General features: G+C 42.0%; 1 protein-coding gene across 1 annotated transcript in view; it reads left to right on the top strand.

Moving 5' to 3' along the window:
* The window catches only part of TOMM7 (translocase of outer mitochondrial membrane 7), an 89,092-nt gene that overhangs the window by 19,295 nt on the left and 48,111 nt on the right, over window positions 1-21,686 (top strand). Inside the window, exon 2 of the mRNA XM_082259643.1 lies at window positions 17,772-17,820. Coding sequence (XP_082115769.1) covers window positions 17,772-17,820 — 49 coding nt within the window. The remainder of the gene's footprint in view (window positions 1-17,771; window positions 17,821-21,686) is intronic.

Genomic DNA, 21,686 nt, shown 5'->3' with positions numbered 1-21,686 from the left:
CCTTGGCCTGTGCATAACTACTGCACAAAATATAGTAATGTGATTTCAATGTATTTATGAATGAAGCATTGCAGTCACTGTGTAAAAGGCTTCATTAACACAGTAGCCGCTGCCAGCGCTTCTGAAACACAGAGCCGAATCTGACTGTTAAACTGACACCCGATTATACAAGAGCAGTCATCAAAAGGGGTAGCCTTTAACCCCTTGCCAACTGTCCACAGTACATTTACTGTGAGCAGATGGCACGGGCAGGCTGAATGACGTGTACATGTACGTCATCCAGCCTGGGGCGCGAAGCTCCCGCAACCATTTGTCCATCAGATTTTAGCTCCGGGTATCCAGCCACTTGAAGCAGTCTGTGGATCATGCTATGAGATCACATGATCACAATGACAACAAAGCTGTTATGAACAAATGTGTTTCCTATACAGTGATGGGCCCACAGCTATCACATGGTACCTGGGCCAATCACAGATCACTAGTAATCACAGCTGTTGTAAATGTAACCATTCATGACAGTTTAAAACATTGTGATCATCATTGTATCAGTATGGTGTCAATATGGTGACACTGAACTACTTTAATTAAAAAGTATGTTAAAAAAAAAAAAATGTATATTTATCATACTGTCACCAATCAGCGTCCCAGATCACCGCCACTCCAGTCATATGATGATGCTATACTGCATTGGAAATAGTATGTAAAAAAGAAAAAAATTGGTGAAAAAATGTATTTTCTTTATTTTCCAAACAATTACAACTTTGAAAAACTCGCCATGCCTCCTATTAAATACCTCCAGACTGTCTGTCTGCTTTCCAAAAAGGAGTCATTTGGGAAATATTTGTACTGTCCTGGCATTTTATGTCCAAGAAACAATATAGGATATCAGAACTGATCAATTTTCAAGTGTATATCCCGTAGTTTGTAGAAGCTATAACTTTCACACAAACCAATATGCACTTATTGAGTTTTTTTTTCTTTACCAAGGACATGTAGCAAAATACTCTTGGGCCTAAATGTATTAAAAAATTTGATTTTATTAGATACAGTGCCTTGAAAAAGTATTCATACCCCCTTGAAATGTTCCACATTTTGTCATGTTTTTACAAATGTATTTTATTGGGATTTAATGTGATAGACCAACACAAAGTGGCACTTAATTGTGAAGTGGAAGGAAAATAAGTGGTTTTCCAAATGTTTTACAGATGAACATCTGAAAAGTGTGGCGTGTATTTGTTTATATAATAAAAAAACCCGGTGGTGATCAAAAACCACCAAAATAAAGCTCGATTTGTTTTTAAAAAAAAAAATGATACAAATTTAATTTGGTTACAGTGTTGCAATTGCCAGGTAAGGTAGTGCAGAGCTGAATAGCAAGAAATGGCCAGGATTTAAAGAGGGTAAAACCTTCCGGAGCTCAAGTGGTTAAAGCGGTTGTATCCCCTGTGTAAAAAAAAAAAAAAAAAAACCCTGCAGGACAATTCAATAATATGCTAGTATGCATCAAATACTAGCACATTATGAAATACCTTAGACCAAAGCCCCCACACGGTCACCCCGACACTGCTGAGGGAGCAGACATGTTCCCTCAGCATCTCTTCTACATGCGCGTGGGAGTTCACTTTCCGGCAAGGAGCTCTGAAGGTCCGGCAAGGAGCTCTGAAGGATCTTCAGAGCGCATGCGCCGCTGGTGTCAGCGGCTGCATGCAGGGTGAATATCTTCTAAACTGTGCAGGTTTAGGAGATATTAATTTTACCTACAGGTAAGCTTTATTATAGGCTCACCTGTAGGTAAAAATTAAAAAGCGGAGTATACTACAGCTTTAACCACTTTACCACCGGAGGATTTTGCTGTCTTCCGTCCAGGCCACTTTTTGCGATTCGGCGCTGTGCGACTTTAACTGACAATTGCGCGGTCGTGCGACGCCGTACCCAAACGAAATTTACGTCCTTTTTTCCCCACAAACAGAGCTTTCTTTTGGTGGTATTTGATCACCTGTGCGACTTTTACTTTTTGCGCTATAAACAAAAAAATAGCGTTTATTTTGAAAAAACAATATTTTTAACATTTTTTTTATATGAAATTCCCCCCCAAAAAAATGTAAAAACCAATTTTTTAAAAAATTTTTGGCCAATTTGTTTTCTGCTACCTATGTTTGGTAAAAAAAATCACAATAAGCGTATTTTGATTGGTTTGCGCAAAAGTTATTGCGTTTACTAACTAAGGGAAAGATTTCTGTCATTTTTGGTGTTTTTTTTTTTTTTAACGCGTAATGACGGCGATCTGCGATTTTTTTTTTTTTGCGGGACTGCGACATTGCGGCGGACAGATCGGACCCTTGACTGACATTTTTGACACTTTTGGGGGTACCAGTGACATTACTACAGTAATCAGTGCTATATATATATATATATATATATATATGCACTGTTACTGTAAAAATGACACTGGCAGGGAAGGGGTTAATTTTATTGGAGAGGGAGGGGTTAATGTATGCCTGGTGCTTACTGACGTGTGGGGGGGGAGGGGACTGAGTGAGTCATGGACAGATCGGATGTCCAGCTATGCTGAACAGTCCGATCTGTCACTCCCTGTCACTATGGAGATCTCCACACTAGATCCCTGACGATCGGGGGAAGAGCGGCGGCGACCGCCGCTGCTCCTCTCCTGGCCCGACTCCCGCTGTGACTAAAAACAGCGGGAGCGAGCCTCCGGCGGCGCGCAAGCGCCACCCAGAAGGGGGAGTGTCTGACGACGTAGTACTACGTCGTCAGACGATAACGAGCCACTCTGCCGCAGTAATATTACTGTGGGCGGTGGTAAAGTGGTTAAGTGATGTTCTTTAAAGGCTTGTTTACACTAGATTTGCTTGCTGAAGAGTAATCCACAGTCGTTTCAAACTTCAAAGAGCAATTGACACCCAGTGAAGGTGTTGTATCACCTCAGCGCCTGTTTTAACCCCCTAAATGCTATGACACTGTGTTGCAACCACATGCATTAATGCACAGTTGCTATGTGGTCAATTCACTTGAATAGGTTGCATGTATCCGGTGGTAGTGCCAGGGGCTATCATTTCTGTCAGAGCTGCAATGCATTGTGCACCCCGGTCTCTGCCTTTCTAGCTAAAGGGGGAGCAGTGGTAAAGCACCCCCCCCCCCCCTTCCAAACCATTAGTGTAAAGGGTATACAAACCCTAAGGCTTTATGTACACTTGGCTGTCATTTTCCGTGGGCGCGGCAAAATGCACAGTTTTGTATTTCCCCACGGCCAGTGGTCAAAACGTTCTGATCTTGAACGCAATTCTTCCATGTTCAGGGAAGGGAGGTTGAACCTCATCTAACCTTAGCAGCTCCTAAACTCTGCGAAAACCCCATGTGTACATTGACATATAGGCTTTTATGGAGTTGTTTAGGAGCTTTGGCAAAAAAAACAAGTTTTTAGGAGCTGCTAGTGTACATGAAGCCTAAGGCCCCTTTCACACTTGCTGCTCCATCAGCGGACTCCGATTTTCTCAACGGGGGATCGATCCGCTGATCCCCGCTGAGCAGGCGGATGGCAGCTCTGGCTTCGCGCGTGTGCGGAGACAGAGCTGTCAGGTCCCCGCTCCGTTTTTCACCTTAAACACCCATCTCTGAAGTTTCAAAACGCCCAACAAACATCCTATTCATTTCAATGGCCCCTATTCACATATGAGCCTTATGTCGCCTGAAGCAAAACGCCTAAGTGCCGGTTCACATTTGTGAGATCGCATGTAATTCGGAGCGCAGTGCTCCTAAAATTACATGCGATGTATGTGCGGTGCAAATTCAGCCATACAGTTTGTATGGCTGAATTCGCACCGCAATCGCACTAAAACACGCACAGGACCCTTTGGTCCGCAGCAGAATCGGATTGCATGGTGGTTCACACTAGTGCGATCCGATTCTGTGCGAACTTTAAGATCGCACTGCGATATGCAATCTGATCTGGGGGTGTTATCTTTGAATTGACACCCCCAGCATATCGCATATGGCAGTGTGAACTGCCTGTTGTGCGGATGCGATGCGGGAACATTCTGTATATTCGCAGCCTTCCCGCATCAAAAAGTGTGTGAGCTTCTTTTTTGGCAGATTACAAGTGTTTTTGTTAGAAGTCAATGCTTGCTTCCAAACACCTGCAAAAAACGCCTGAAAACGATACGCTCAGGTGTGAATGGAGCCTAAAGCCCCGTACACACGCAACGATTATTGGCCGAACCGATTGTCCGTCTTTTGTCCAGATTGGTGTTTTGTTTGGTTGGAATGTGCCTAGACTGCACACGAATTTTCTCGCCCGACAGAATTCTACTTCAGAAGTGATGTCATGTGTTGGTTTGCTTTCTTTGTGTTCTTTCTTCTCTGAGCATGCCCAGTCTTGCTCATTAGATTTTTCCCTGTCGAAATCTGTACTGACTGCATGAAAATCGGCCGTGTTTTGACGGCGGACAAAAATTTTATAGCCTGCACACCAGGTTTTTTTCGGCCGAAAAGTCGGAGTCGGTTGTCTGACGCATCATACTAACAAGCCGAAAATCGGCAGATCGGTCGTTGGACGAAAATTCCCTGCCGATTTTCGACGCGTGTGTACGGGGCTTAAGATGTAAGTTTATACATCTTTCTTTGCCTCCCCCTCCACTGCCACATTTGGCATCTTTTTTGGGGGGGGGGGTACCTAATTTTCGCTGGTACCCGCTCCCACTTCCGGCTACTTTTGCCACGGGGGAACTCCTCCTCCTCCTTTTCCCGCCTCCGTGGCATTCACGCAGGGAACCAGCTGTGAAGCTGAAAGGCTTCTGTGGCTTTCCATTAGCCGAGATGACGGCAGCACCAGAGAGCTGATTGAAAAATCGGCTCGGGTGAAGACACCCCTGGATTTGTGGACAGGTAAGTGTCCTATTATTTGTAGCTGCTGACTTTAAATTTTTTCTGAAGGATCCTGCAGCTCAACTTTAACATAGGTGTTAGAATGAGGGAGAGGCTAGTTTTGGTTTTAATTCCACTTTAATGTAAAAGGAGTTACTTGGTAAAAAAAAAAAGCGTGAAACCTAATTTCTCGTCAATGTGTTATTTTTACCATAGTATGTGTTATTTTTTTTGTTTGTTTCATTTTGATAGATTACCAGCCAGTGCTCATTTCCAGTCAAATAAGTATTTTTATTTTTTAACATGTGCTTTGCTGTTTTTTTTTTTTTTTTTTTTGGCCTACCTCAGCTGAGTTCACTGTTGCACAGATAGTTACAGCGTTGATTGCATTGCTTATTAAAGATTAAGTCCTTAAGTGTTTTTATTAAAGGCTGCTTCCTAGCTTTATTTATATCTAAACTTTCCCAATAAAAGAGAATGTAAATGTATGTCTTATAAAGGTAATTTATAATACTTATTTGCTATGTTCTGGGCAGAAAAAGTTTTATCTTAGAAAAAAAAAAAGTTTTTTTTTTTTTAGTATTTCATATGAATATTTCTTTTATAATACTTGTTAGGCAGCTAGTTGTGTGCTGGAAGTTACTGTGGTACAGTAACCTGCTTACTTAGAGCAAAATTTAGATAAAATTTATACCATTTAACAAATTCCGTTCCGCGCTATAGCCGAAAGACGGCTACAGCGCGGATTAGAATTTCCGGGAGGCCGTCTTTAAACGGCCTCCCAGAGACAGGCTCCCCGCGCACTCCCGCGTGCGCGCATCGGGGAAAATCTGTGTTGGCCGTGTCCCTTGGACACAGCCAATCACAGATCGTGGTAAATGGCCAATCACAGCGGTCATTTACCATGTGATCGGCCCATGCAATGAGAGATGATCTCATATGTAAACATATGAGATCATCTCTCATCGCCAGCTCTCCTTCCTCACACAGAGGCTGTGTGTGAGGAAGGAGCAGAGATGATCAGCCGTTCGGGGACACAGAAGAATGTAATCAGGGCACTGATCACCAGTGCCCTGATTACAACAGGAGGTAAATAAAATAAAATGTGCCCACAGTGCCCACAATCAGTGCCCATTGTGCTGCCAGTCAGTGCCTGCCCATCAGTGCCTAGATGAGCAGGCACTGATGAGCACTGACTGGCAGCACTATGGGCACTGAGTGTGGGCACTGATGGTGCTGCCCATCAGTGCTCATCAGTGCCGCCCATCAGTGCCGCCTCTCAGTGCCCATCAGTGCCGCCTCTCAGTGCCCAGCAGTTCCACCTATCAGTGCTCATCAGTGCCACCTATCAGTGCTCATTAGTGCGGCATATTAGTACCTCCTCATCAGTGCCCATAAGTGCCACCTCATCAGTGCCCATAAGTGCCACCTCATCAGTGCAGCCTATCAGTGCCCATCAGTGCCGCCTCATTTTTTTTCAAAAATTTTTTTGTCTTTTTTTTCTTTTTTTTTGTAAGAAATAAAAAACCCAGAGATGATCAAATACCACCAAAAGAAAGCTCTATTTGTGTGAAAAAAAAAGATAAAAATTTCATATGGGTACAGTGTAGCATGACTGCGCAATTGTCATTCAAAGTGTGAGAGCGCTGAAAGCTAAAAATTCGTCTGGATTGGAAGGGGGTTTAAGTGCACGGTAGGCAAGTGGTTAAATCTATTATCCCAGCCAAGTAGCCACAATTTTTTGATCGAGTTGAAAACTGGCTTATTAGACACATCGAGGATTACAGCAAAATCACGCCCTTCCGCACAGTGCCCCAGTCTATAGTGAGCTTTTCTAGCATTGGCCACTACTGTACAGGATAATGGAGTGCTATTTGCAATGAATGTGTGGGGTAAAACATTATTGTTAGACTACAACAAAATGTTGCCTGTCTGTACACTGCCCGGCATAAAGTGAGCTGCTCTTAGTAAAAAAAAGCTTCTACCATGGGAGAACCCTCCACTAACATAGAGATCCATACAGTGCAACAGCATATATAGCACTTACATATGAAGCCACCAGACTAAGAAGACTGACGGCTTATGGACCTCTGGCATATAACTCTGCTCTACCGCCGTTTCGCGCCAGGCGCTTCTTCAGGAGCATTCATGAATCTTGTGTTTTGTACATTGTTTTTAACTATTATGACAGTTTTAATAAATACTACACCATGAGGAGATTTCCCTCTTGCCTGTTAATTTGCTACTCTGGAGTTAACATCTGAGGAAAACAAGTCCGGTAAAGGGATAAGAAGATGACCCCTGCCTGATTTCTCTGGCTTCATCTTACACACTTTTTAGCTGTCCTGATAAGACAGCATAAGAGTCTGGTGAGTGTTCACTTTTTACTTTTTTGGAGAAACACTAACTGGTGTCGGCATTGATTTTATATTGACACAGAATACTGCTATCCACTTGGATTTGAGTTGACTGGACTTATATTTCACAGTTGGACTTGATTTTTCAGACACTCCTTATAACACTGTTTTAGCGCTGCAACCTTTTTATTTGTCTATGGTAACGTATGTTTTAACCCACAAATTTTCTTTGTGAATAGCACTCTAGTGCCTTGTACAGTCACAACCAGTGCACCGCAGTGAGCATTGTTTAGTTTTTTTTATTATAAGCTGAAAAATAGAAAGATTTACGTTAAACGGAAAAAAGTCTAAATAATGTTTAATATTATAATTGTATCTGACATTTACTGCATTAAACAGAAGCACACAGCCATCTTCAACCTACAGTGGCATTTTTTAATCCTGAATGAACCTCTAGCTGTTTTTCAACCTTTTTTCAGTCAAGGCACCCTTTAAAATTGTGCATAGTCCCAGGGCACATGAGTCTAAGTGCTCATTCACATGGGGAGGTACAGCCAAGTGCACACGCTTTTTTGCACGTTCCCACACATCAAATTTTCTTAATGAACTGCTCTTTGCGTGGTAAACGCGCAAAAGGGTGTCGGCATGATTTTTAAAATTTTACACCACCAAAACACATGGCACTACGGTGCAAACTGATGCGCATTTGCTAGATGCGTGGGGGTGTCATTAAGAATTATTGGGCACCTACGCCCATCTGCAAAAGGCAGCATTTTTGTGCGATAAGGGAACACGCAATATTTCGCAAATGTTACTGGTCTTCACCTGGTGTGAACAAGCCTTAATAGGTAGCATCCACCCAACAATAATCAGCCCCCCAGAACAAACCCTCTGTCAATTCCCCCTTCTATCACCACACACCCAAAACACCCTCCCATCACAACCCCCCTAAAATCTCCCCTCCCCCTCGTAGGGTGGATGGAGCCTGGAGGAGGTGTTAGTTGTGCTCTCCATCATCGGTGGGTAGGACCTGGTCAGGCAGCCAGCTCAGCTTTCTGTGTTGCCTGTAAGAGTACAGCGAGGAGCAGAGAGCTTGGAAAGTGTGGGTAGAGCGCTCTGCCTCTTCTGTACATAGGACTTTATAGTGCCTCATGTAACACAGGAGCGAACAGAGGATCAAGGATCGCTCAGATCAGGCTGTTGCCAAAGCACCCCGAGGTCTCCTCACGGCACCCCAGGGTCCTGCAGCACCCCAGTTGAAAAACACTACTCTAGCTTACACTTAATAGCAATGAATGGTTGACATAGTGATTACGTGATTGGCAACCATGCTGTCTGGTTCCCAATTGGTAGGGTAAACCTGAAACTCATTTGCTATTGGGGTCGGAGAACAAGAAAAATGCTATTTGCTCTCACCTAGAACAGTAATTATTGTTCTCATGATGCATGTATCATACCAGAGAATGGTATTAGCCAGTTTTCATACAATGAAAGCACAGCCTACATATGTATTAAGTAAGGGTCCATTTTTATATATATATATATATATATATATATATATATATATATATATATATATATATATATATATATATGTATATATGTATATGTGTGTGTGTGTGTGTGTGTGTATCTATGTACAGTAAAACCTTGGTTTAAGAGTAACTTGGTTTAAGAGCACTTTGCAAGACAAGCAAAATTTTCAAATAAATTTTGACTTGATATACAAGCGATGTCTTGATATACAAGTAGCCTTAAGTCACAGCTGAGTATAAAAGAGAAGAGAGGCGCCTCTAAGTGTAGCAATATGGTTAAATTTAATGAAGGTACAACATTTAGCAACTCACATGGTTGATGATTGGAACAGGCACATCTAAGTATGGAGGCATCCAGGCTAAAGCTGTCCACATAGACCGTCCTCCGCACCGCCATCTACGTCATCCCTTCCATGCTGCCCCTCGCGTTCAGATCGCTTTACTGCAGGGTGGTCTTCCCGGTCAGGATTACAGACTGGCAGCCGGCGGTGCAGAAGACAGTCTATGTGGACGGATGCCTGCATACTTAGATGAGCCTGTTTTATTCATCAACCATGTGAGTTGCTAAATGTTGTACCTTCATTAACCACTTGCCGACCGCCGCACGACTATCTACGGCGGCGGTCAGCCCCTCACAGGCAAAGTGACGTAGGTCTACGTCGCTCGCCTGTGAGGGTTTAGGGAGCGAGCGCGCGCCACCGGAGGCGCGCTCCCGCGTGGTCACGGACCCCCCCGCGCGTGTGACCGGCGGACCCGATCGCCGCCGGCCACTCTGCGATCGGCGGGGGAGAGGGAGAAAGTCAGGCAGCTTGTGTAAACAAGCTGCCTGTCATTCTCCTCTCTGTATGAGAGATGATCACATGGATCTACTATGTAGATCCATTGATCACTCTGCATACAGTTGAAGCCACAGCCAATCACAGTTAGAATCACGCCCCTAGGGACACACACAGCCCCTCCCTCTCAAATAAAGTTAACCCCTTCACTACCAGTGTATTTTTACAGTAACAGTGCATATATATAGCACTGATTACTGTAGAAATGTCACTGGTAACCCCAAAAGTGTCAAAAATGTCAGTCAAGGGTCCGATCTGTCCGCCGCAATGTCGCAGTACCGCAAAAAAAATCGCAGATCGCCGCCATTACGCGTTAAAAAAAAAAACAAAAATGACAAAAATCTTTCCCTTTGTTAGTAAACGCAATAACTTTTGCGCAAACCAATCAAAATACGCTTTTTGCGATTTTTTTTTTTTTTTTTTTTTTTTTTTTTTTTTTTTTTACCAAACATAGGTAGCATAAAACAAATTGGCCGAAAATATTAAAAAATTTTGATTTTTACATTTTTTTGGGGGGGAATTTCATATAAAAAAAAGGGAAAAATATTGCTATTTTTGCAAAATTTACGCTCTTTTTTTGTTTATAGCGCGTGATCAAAAAATCGCACAGGTGATCAAATACCGCCAAAAGAAAGCTCTGTTTGTGGGAAAAAAAGGACGCCAAATTCGTTTAGGTACAGCGTCGCACGACCGCGCAATTGTCCGTTAAAGTCACGCAGTGCCGAATCGCAAAATACCCTCTGGTCGTTTAGCAGCCAAATCCTCCGGGGCTTAAGTGGTTAAATGGAACCATATTGCTACACTTAGAGGCGCCTCTCTTTTCTTTGATACTCTGGAGCTCCTGCTGGATTTTGCATCTAATCCCCTTGTGGAAGCGGCTATTTGTGGATGGACATTTTATGGTTATATAATCTATCGCAATGCTATAATCTTTTTATATGGACTATAAACTGAAGGACTTATGAATAAATGGTTGTGGAACGAATCATCTGAGTTTCCATTATTTCTTATGGGAAAATTCGCTTTGATATAAGAGTGTTTTGGATTACAAGCATGCTTCCGGAACGAATTATGCTCGCAATCCAAGGTTTTACTGTATATGTGTTTTGTTAAAACCTTTTAATTAATTTCTCTGCTTTCAGGAAATGTATGATATGGGGAATTTAGTGAAATTCCCTAATGTGCACTTTGGAACAGAGAGTTTAAACTTTTTGCTGCCAGGCACTTAACCACTTGCCGACGGCCAACAGTACATAAACTGCGGCAGGTCGGCTCTGTCCCGCAAAACGGCGTAACTGTACGTCGCTTCGCGGAACCGCAAGTGGGGGCACGTGTGCCCATTCACCGCAGGTGAAAGTGATCTGCGGGCCTGGCAGCCTGATTGCTGCTAGGCACCCGCGATCGCTCCCCGTGGAGAAAAAAATGGTGGTCTGTCGTTGTAAACATGGCAGACCCACTGTTCTATCAGCAATGAACATAGGGCTCTTGTGTTCTTCCTATTTAGAAACCCAGGTTCCCGTGTTCATTCCATACGTACATCCCTCACACAGTTGGAAAGCACTTCTAGGGACACATTTACCCTTTGATTGCCCCTGGTGTTAACCCCTTCCCTGCAAGTGTCATTAGTACAGTAACAGTGCATTATTTTAGCACTGATTATTGTAGTAATGTCACTGGTCCCCCCCCCAAAAAGTGTCAAAAATGTCAGGTGTTCGATCTGTCCACCGCAATGTCGCAGTCCTACTAAAAATTGCTAATCGCCGCTATTACTAGTAAAAAAATAAATATAAAATTCCCCTAGTTTGTAGACAAGATAACTTTTGCGCAAACCAATCAATATACTCTTATTGAGATTTTTTTTTCAAAAAATATGTAGCAGAATACATATTGGCCTAAAAATGATGAAAAAATTACATTTTTTTTGGGAATGTTATATAGCAGAAAGTGAAAAATACTGTGTTTTTTTTTTTCCCCAGAATTGTCGCTTATTTTTGGTTTATAGTGCAAAAAAATAAAAATCGCACAGGTGATCAAATGCCACCAAAAGAAACCTCCTATTTGTGGAAAAAAAAAGGGCATCAATTTTATTTAGGTACAGCGTCACATGACCGCGCAATTGTCAGTTAAAATAATGCAGTGCCGAATCGCAAAAAAATGGCCTGGTCATTGAGGGAAAACCTTCAGGTTCAGGAGTGGTTTGACTTAAAGCAGAACTAAATCTACTGTGGGTTCCCAGAGCTCATGCCATAATGGTGTAGCAGGGCTTGAGCCCTGCGGGAACGCATGGGAACGGCATTCCTGTACTTATTCTACAACCGTAACGCCGCCCCCCCCAGAGCCCCAACACGATCCCAGCAACACCTCCTGGTCTGGGATGGTGGGTGGGTAAGCCCAGATTGCCAACCCGCCATCCCAGAGCACAGCGTGAGGAAAGGAGCCACACTACAGGAAGCAGAGCCGATGCTTTCTGTGAAGCGCCGGCTCCTGTTACAGGCGGAGTGATACCAAATGTTCTCCGCCTGTGACAGGACACAGGCGCCATACAGGAAACATCGGCGGGAGGGAAGGAGAGACGCGAGAGCGAGGAGGGAAGGAGAGATGCTAGAGCGAGGAGGGAAGGAGTGAAAGGACTCTTAGTGCTACTGAGCAAAATCCATATAAATTTAAATCAAGTCTATTTTGCAAAGAAATATGTGACAGATCCAGGGTTTTAATGATCTTGTGTCCAACGGATATAAATCACGCCCGTACTGCAAATTTGCAACCCAATGTATACGTATCCCACCAGCAGTACCCACCAACAGTACCTGCCAGTAGTAGCCACCACCAGTACCCGCCAGCAGCGCCGGCCAGCAGTACCCACCAGCCGTACCAGTCAGAAGTACCCGCCAGCATTACCCACCATCAGTACCTGCCAGTTGTAGCAGCTCGCGATACCTGCAGGAACCCAATTCGATCCACTTAAAAAAATATATACATGTGTGTATGTATGTATATGTATATGTGTGTGTGTGTGTATATGTGTGTGTATATATATATATATATATATATATATATACACACGCGAACACACTTTTTTTTTTTTTTTTTTTTTTTTTTTTGAGGTTGGGGATGTTCCCACACTTTTTTCCCAGGACTTGACCCCTGATGTGTAGGTATACATAGAACATTATGGTACATGTACCGGGTACCCTGTGTGCCTTACTTCAGTGATGGAAGGTTTCTGCCCTCCATTATTGCTCAGTCCACAGCTGTTGCCCATCTTCTCCAGGTCATCATCTGGTTTAATATAATAAAGATTAAGAACACACTCGCTTTCACATAGGCAGATGCATTTCTTATTCAAACTCCCCATATACTGCTCTCTCTGTGGCCAATACAGATCACTTCTGGGAATGCTCCTAGCATGAAGACCTCATACTTACAGCTCTGCCTTACACTTTATCAGAGGGTCCCTTGTGGAAGTGTTTCGCTGTGTGACACATATATTTTTGTATATGTGTGGTCACTATTGATAACATTATATTGTTTCTTCTCATTTCTATAACTTTATGTAGTGAATTGTACTAATTTTGGTTGGTTGTAGGGATTTGTATATTTAGGAGTGCTGCACTTAATTTTTTTTATTTGGTATTCAGATGTGAGTCACTATCAGTTTTTAGGCCCATTTCATGTGGGAGATTCGATAAGGTTTGCTCGTCCTGTTGTCAGGCGCACTTCATTCTTAATGGCACCCCCGCACATTTCAAACTGCAGCGCATTTGTGGTTGCGGCAACCGCAGGAAAATTGCATGGTGCAAAAGCACCATGTGATTTCCCAGCCGCTGCATTTCCAAAATAGTACATGTATTTTTTTTTTCTGCTGGAAACGCAGGCACAGCAGCCCACTCAAATGAATGTGCTGCTGTGCCAATTAAAAAGCAGGCCACAAACCCGCAATAGTAAGAACCAGGCCTTATTCTTTATAATCGTGTTGTGCATTAGTTATAGTAGATCTGTATTATTATGGATTAGCTGTAAAGGTACGTATGCCCTGTTTCAATGGTGGTAGTATTTTCTCAGAAGTCCGGGGTTTGCTAGTAGATGACGTGGTTTGACTCAAGAAATTTCATCATGCTCTAGAGGAAGTTTTCATTGTTTGCTTGTCATTATCTGTTGTACAAGGAATGCCTTATGATGTCCTCTTTTATCTTTGCTCTGTAATAACCATATAGAGGAAGTGAAAGCATTGCTTGCATTATCACAGCTTACTTTTTTTTTCTGCACATCACCATGTCAGTCATGATTATTGCATAGATGTTATATCTAAAGTGTGGCCATTCAAATTGCAATCATCTTCACATTTACCAACATCTATACACCCTACCTGACTGGATATAAACTAAATGGATTGTTTAGGTGATCTCTTACACTACCCAGACAATAGTTAGCCTCACAGACCATTGTAAAGTACAGGGTCCTGGGTAATTTTATACAAATGTAAAGGATTGTTTGGGTAGGCCCTAACAGTACCCAGTTTTTATAAAGCTAAATGGAATTGTGCAGAGATTGTACAATCAGATTGTAAGGATGCATTTCCAGTTTAACCACTTGCCACCCAAGCCAATTCTGGCATTTCTCCTACATGTAAAAATCATATTTTTTTTTGGTAGAAAATTACTCAGAACCCCAAACATATTACAGCCTAAGTTCAATGTTTTGTTAATCTGAATTTTATGTGATGGATCAGAACACAATAGTCTAAGTTGGTGAAGTGAAATGAGAAAAAATATATACATAAAACTAGTTTTTAGAAATAGAAAACAGAAAATTGCCAAGGGGGTGAATACTTTTGCAAGGCACTGTATATGTGTGTGTATGTATGTATATATACAGTACAGACCAAAAGTTTGGACACACCTTCTCATTCAAAGAGTTTTCTTTATTTTCATGACTATGAAAATTGTAGAGTCACACTTCAAGAGGCAGTCACCTGAAATGGTCTTCCAACAGTCTTGAAGGAGTTCCCAGAGATGCTTAACACTTGTTGACCCTTTTGCCTTCACTCTGCGTTCCAGCTCACCCAAAACCATCTCGATTGGATTCAGGTCCGGTGACTGTGGAGGCCAGGTCATCTGGCGCAGCACCCCATCACTCTCCTCCTTGGTCAAATAGCCCTTACACAGCCTGGAGGTGTGTTTGGGGTCATTGTCCTCTTGAAAAATAAATGATTGTCCAACTAAACGCAAACCAGATGGAATAGCATGCCGCTGCAAGATGCTGTGGTAGCCATGCTGGTTCAGTATGCCTTCAATTTTGAATAAATCCCCAACAATGTCACCAGCAAAGCACCTCCTCCTCCATGCTTCACGGTGGGAACCAGGCATGTAGAGTCCATCCGTTCACCTTTTCTGCTTCGCACAAAGCAACGGTGGTTGGAACCAAAGATCTCAAATTTGGACTCATCAGACCAAAGCACAGATTTCCACTGGTCTAATGTCCATTCCTTGTGTTCTTTAGCCCAAACAAGTCTCTTCTGCTTGTTGCCTTTCTTTAGCAGTGGTTTCCTAGCAGATATTCTACCATGAAGGCCTGATTCACACAGTCTCCTCTTAACAGTTGTTCTAGAGATGTGCCTGCTGCTAGAACTCCGTGTGCCATTGACCTGGTCTCTAATCTGAGCTGCTGTTAATCTGCGATTTTCTGAGGCTGGTGACTTGGATGAACTTATTCTCCGCAGCAGAGGTGACTCTTGGTCTTCCTTTCCTGGGGCGGTCCCCATGTGAGCCAGTTTCTTTGTAGCGCTTGATGGTTTTTGTGATTGCACTTGGGACACTTTCAAAGTTTTCCCAATTTTTCGGACTGACTGACCTTCATTTTTTAAAATAATTATGGCCACTCGTTTTCCTGTACTTAGCTGCTTTTTTCTTGCCATAATACAAATTCTAACAGTCTATTCAGTAGGACTATCAGCTGTGTATCCACCTGACTTCTGCACAACACAACTGATGGTCCCAACCCCATTTATAAGGCAAGAAATCACACTTATTAAACCTGACAGGGCACACCTGTGAAGTGAAAACCATTTCAGGTGACTACCTCTTGAAGAGTGACTCTACAATTTTCATAGTCATGAAAAAAAGAAAACTCTTTGAATGAGAAGGTGTGTCCAAACTTTTGGTCTGTACTGTGTGTGTGTGTATACATACATACATACATACATACATGCATACATACATATTTTTTTTTCTTTTGCAGAGACCCTAGGAAACAAAATAGCGATCATTGCAATTTTTATGTCGCACTGTATTTGCGCAAACATTTTTCAGACGCGATTTAAAAAAAACTTTAATTAAAAACCCCAATATTTACACCAATTTATTTTTATAATGGGAAAGATGTTACACCGAGTAAATAGATACCTAACATGACATGTCATGCTTTAAAATTGCGCACGCTCATGGAATGGCGCCAAGCTTCGGTACTTAAAAATCTCCATAGGCTTACAGAGGAGGTCTTGTGCTAGATTTATTGCTCACTCTAACTTTGATGCGATACCACACATGTTTGGTTTGAACGCCATTCGCATATACATGCACACGACCTATGTATAAGTTTGCTTCTGCGTGAGGGGATGGGGCGCTTTACATATTTTCTTTTTTATATCATTACACTTTCTCTTTTAATTTTTTATTTTGTGATCACTTTTATTCCTATTACAAGGAATGTAAACATCCCTTGTTCTCTGTAATCCCCTTGTAATAGACATAGAGCACGACAGGTGCTCTTTATGTAGAGATCTGGGGTCATTAAGTCCCGACATCTCTCCTCTATGCTGGAAAGCCTGAGTTAAAAAAAAACAAACAAAAAAACTCTCTATTTTAGGCTTTCCAGCTAAAAAAAAACTGTCCGTGTTTACATCTGCCGGCGCCAGAAGTGATGTCATGATGTCGCTTCCAGCCTCTTAGGGTCATAGAGATGATCAGTGGCCATTTGGTCCACAGCCAGCTCTGGTAGGCAGCTGCCATCAGCAGATTCATGCTCTGGCTCTCCATTTGCATGGGCATGCCCCGGAGAAGCACCGGGGAGCGGCAAAAGGGAGGCCATCCCCTCCGGCTGCCTGTAAAAGCCATCAAGCCACTAAACAGCCACTATGATAGCTTTTACATTGCGGGGAATCGCCGGCTGGAAAAAAAGGATATCTGGATGATGCTTGTAGCTGCAGGCATCCTCCAGATATCTCCACTTCAGGTCCCTGACATCATATGACGTTCGCCCAGGGGAAGTGGTTGAAGGAGGTTGTGTACACTTGTATGATTGGCTAATCTATGAAAGAACAACACAGTTAATCTTTCTTTTTGCTTGTCCCATAGATTCAGTTGCTGTTTTTGATTACATAAATCCAATATTTTTTTGCAACGTGACGTGTTTTGCTGTTCGGTTAGATCCAAATTCCTTTTTTTTTTTCCTTATGTAAACATTAAAAACATCAGAATTGGGAGAAAAGTGATATGTAACCATGACTGTATGGTTAGCAGTACTAGTTCACAACACATGCCGCTATGGCTAACAAGAGTGTGAAATCATGAAAAGGCTTGATAACATTAACACAAATAAATCACCAGCACCGGATGGCGTGCATCTGAGAGTACTCAAAGAACTCAGTAGGGTTATATCTAGACCACTGTTCCTGATCTTTGCAGATAGTATTTTAGCAGGAATTGTACCAGGTGACTGGAGGAAAGCAACGTGCTACCAATATTCAAGAAAGGGCAGAGACATATCCCGGGCAATTATAGGCCGGTCAGCCTGACGTCAATAGTATTTTTTGGATGGATGATAAGGGACTATATCCAAGAATTTGCTAAAGTCAACAGTATCATCAGCAGTAATCAGCACGGGTTTTCAAAAGGACATTCTTGTCAGACCAATCTGTTAACAGTCTCCAAGGAGAAGAGCTGTGAGCTAGATAGGGGGAGACCTGTGGATGTGGTGTATCTGGATTTTGCTAAGGCATTATCAGTGGGTCCTACACTATCCATGAAAAAGAGATGAATCCAGCCTTTCTAACCCTTGTCTCTTGTTTGGACATATCTGAATAAATCTAAGCGCAAAATAAATTGTCCATTGGTATGAACTGTTGTATGATTTACATTTTTACTTTTTCTTTTCTTTTGTTGAAGGGTTTAAAAGGGGAGCTGACCCTGGAATGCCTGAACCCACTTTACTAAGGTAACTTAATAGAAATAATCAGAAGCTTTTATTTTTTACAATGGGGTGCACTATTCATATACTATGAATTATAGGATTTTTTTATTCTATCAATGCCCGACACTGTTTAGGACTTACTCTTTCCCTGAGGATATTAGGAGGTAGTCAGCATTTCTGACACCGACTGTGATCTTGGGTAAGTGACTTGCCGCTTTAGCTCACACTTTCTACACTGTTCTCTAATAAATCCTCTCTGCACCATGTTTCCTTTCATTCTATTAATAGGTGGGTTAGAACTATGGTGCTGAGCTGGGGAGGACAGACAAGAGAGAGAACGGAGAATGCTTCCAGATAGGTGTAAACTGTATGAGGGATAAGGTGGACTTGACTCTTTCCTTGTACTTTTGTCCCTGCTACTTGCCTGCTATTGTGATTTAGATTTATTCTGTGCTTCCAGTACTTAGATGAAGGTTGTGTTGTACTCTAAAGGTTCCCATAGATATGAGATGACCATTTGTGGACACCTCTTAGGCGAAAGGATGATCACACAGGTTAGAAATTCTTGTTGAGCTTTTGTTTTCCTGGAGACAAGCCAGTCAGATCATACCTTTTAATATTTGACTGCATGCTTGTGTTTGTGGCATCTTAATACTGGCCAACCAAAGCTTCTGCCATGAGACAGGTAATTATCAGTGTGAATGCCCTCTCTCTAACCTTGCTTTTTTTGTTTTAGAAATGTGTGCAAATCCTTTAAGTATATTAAAAGACTACACATTTTCTTTGTGGTTTTGGATAGACTGTGTCAGGCTTTTTTTTTTTGCTATCTTTGTTCTATCGCTTCCTGTACCAGAGATGCAACAGGAAGTTTAATGGATGTTGGAAAAGGTGTCCCAGTTTGCAGTATTTCTAGGTACAATGAAAATTTTTATAATCCAAGCCTAGACAAACTTCACACAGAACAAGAAAACAGGAGCCTGCACTGGTGTGCACTGAAAAACGTAGAACAGATGTGCACTTTGTGTATTACAATGTACTGCCATGTATGTGTGTATGTATCCCTTTATATACACATGCGACGATCAGCTACAACATTATGACCTCTGACAGGTAAAGTGAATAACATTGATTATCCCACGACAATGGTACCCGAATGTGGGTGGGATATTTTAGGTTGCAAGTGAATTATGTGTTGAAAGCAGAAAAAAATTGGCGTAAAAGATTTGAGCAACTTTGACATGGGCCAAATTATAATGGCTAAATTACATCTCCAAAACTGCAGCTTTTGTGGGATATTCCTTGTCGGCAGTGGTTAGGACCTACCAAAAGTGGTCCAAAAAAGGAAAACCGGCGACAGGGTTAAGGGCAGTGCGAAAAAAAAAAATACTGTGCGTGCAACTAAAGACTCCTGTGAATACAAATAATATGTGTATGTGATAAATGTAAACAGCCTGCTAGCACCAAAATGTTTCCCACCTACAACAAACTTGCATAGATATATAAACTAATTCAGCACTATTCAGGAAAAAAAACAAATGATAATGATAATTCTCCAGCATTTGTGTAAAAAAAAAAAAAAAAAAAAAAAAAAAAAAAACCACACAAATCAATCACAAAATATTAAACAAGCTTAAGGTTTATGCACACTGGATGTTTTTACAGCTGCTGTTTTTGGCATGGTGTATAAGGCACATTCTCCCCAGAGTCCCCTATTGTACAAGCACTAAAGTTGGCCTAATTCCCAGTCCTGAAATTTCCAACCTCCCAGAGCCTATTGAAAGTGAGAAGGAAAATTAAGAAATTAGATGTTAAGATGGTAAAACGTTAATTAAGATGCTTTTTTCTGCAGCCAGTAAACTCCTCAGCATGTTTTCCTATGTGTCCATACACACAGCGGTTGTTAGCAGTTTTTAGCAGGGGCGTTTTCTGGTTGTGGTGGGTTTTAAGAGGGGTTTTTCAGCTGTAAAAATCCCCTAACTGATAAAAGCTGAAAAAGCCAGAAAACACTGAAAAATGCAGCTATTTGGCGTTTATCAAAAGTTTTTGAGCCATAGGCTTTTGCCTGGAGTATAGTTTTGCTAAAAAACGCTACAGCTGAAAAAAGCTAAAAAAAAAGCTACTGCAAAAAAGCTGAAAAACTCCTACAGCTTTCTACTGGCGTTTTGATAACGTCCAGTGTGCATGAGGCCTAAAAAGGAAAAATTAGATCATTGTGTCTATTAATAGGTGTCCAAATCATCAGCTTTCTCATCCCGCGTGTGCTGAAATGTGCAATCAAACAGAATCCAAGGTTCATGAACTGCAAAAAAGTGATATGAGCCAGCAAAATCTCCTGTTTGCATACAAAATCTTTGTGAAAAACTGCTCTCCCAAATCCACCTTGTGAAACAGATGCACGCATTGCCCACAACCTAGTTGGAACCCTAAAATTATAAATCTGTGACGGATCACCCTGTCCCTGGTTTGTAAACCCCTTTGTTTCATTCTCCTATGAGTTTGGGGACATTGCCTTCTATTTCATTTTATGTTCACTTTATTCATCTACGGAACAAACAACTGAACTGTCAGACCCCTAGCAGATTGCTAATATCAGCTCAACCACCTGTCTTCCACACATCATTGAATATGCTTATACTGTCTGTGTATTGAGGTGAACTCACACATTGTTTCTGTCCAGATGGCTAGATAATTAGTTCAGGTTAATTCTATTTTTGTATACAATTTCATCTACAAATGATAATGTAATCACTCACCTGACCTGATAGTGTATATAATGTGTTGAGTGGGTTCAATAAACAGTTCTTGCTTACCCTCAACATAGTCTCATCTCATGTTTGTGGGAGAAGGCTATACTAGCTCTCTCGCTCTTCTGCTTGGATGGCTAAATCACTAGCTCTTATAAGAGCGGTTCCTGCTCTACTCTACAGCATCCCTCCCACTAGGAGGAAGAACATCTCTGGCGGCGGAAAACCTTTATCCATCGAGGCGGCCGCTACAATGTCTAAATGCATTTTATTATAAAGAGAGATGCACACCTTACATCCAGCGGAAGGAAAGGTAGGCACAATTGTAGGAAAGAGTTAAAGTGGTAGTAAACTGTTTAACCACTTGCGGAATGCCCACAGTATATTTATTGCGAGCGGCCAGCACGGGCAGGCTGGGCCACGTACATGCACCTCATCCAGCCCTTTTCCAGGTTAGGGGGATGTAGCACATTGCTCCTGCAACCACTGTCTCCACCGCACACATCAGTTTGCAGATCCTGGTACCCAGCCTCCGCTATGCGATCAAATGATCACAATGTCCTCAAATCTGTTATGAAAGAATTTAATTCATAACAGCTGTGTATCCTGCAGAGTGTTGCTGTGATTGTCCCACAGCTATCACATGGTACATGGGCCAGTCTCAGCACTCTGTACCATGTGATTAGCTGTACCATGTAATTATCTGTAGCCAATTACAGATCACTAGTATCTTAACAGCTGTCATGAATGTGACCCGTTCATGCATTCGAAAATCATTGCTGTTACAAATATCAAGTTAACAAAAAAAAATAAATGAATGATTACCTCCCCAGATTAGTACAGTTTCTTAATTTTCCATAAAATTGTGACAAAAATTGCAACTTCAGAAAGCTTCACGCCTCTTTACTAAATGTGTCAGACTGTCCACTTTCCAAAAACTTCTACCAGAAAGCCCATCGCTGGCTGAACACACTTAGTGTTTGTAAACCCTTGCTTAAAAAAAAAAAAAAAAATAACATGCCTATACTTACCTGCTCTGTGCAATGGTTTTGCACAGAGCAGCCCTAATCCTTCTTCTCATCGGGGGTTCCCTGTCGGCGTTTCAAGCCCCTCTTTTTGCCGCTTTCCCTAGAGACACCCAGGCAG

The sequence above is a fragment of the Pelophylax lessonae genome, assembly GCF_965119305.1.
Source record: "Pelophylax lessonae genome assembly, chromosome: 5".
Classification (NCBI taxonomy): domain Eukaryota; kingdom Metazoa; phylum Chordata; class Amphibia; order Anura; family Ranidae; genus Pelophylax; species Pelophylax lessonae.
This window is presented reverse-complemented; position numbering and strand designations above follow the sequence as displayed.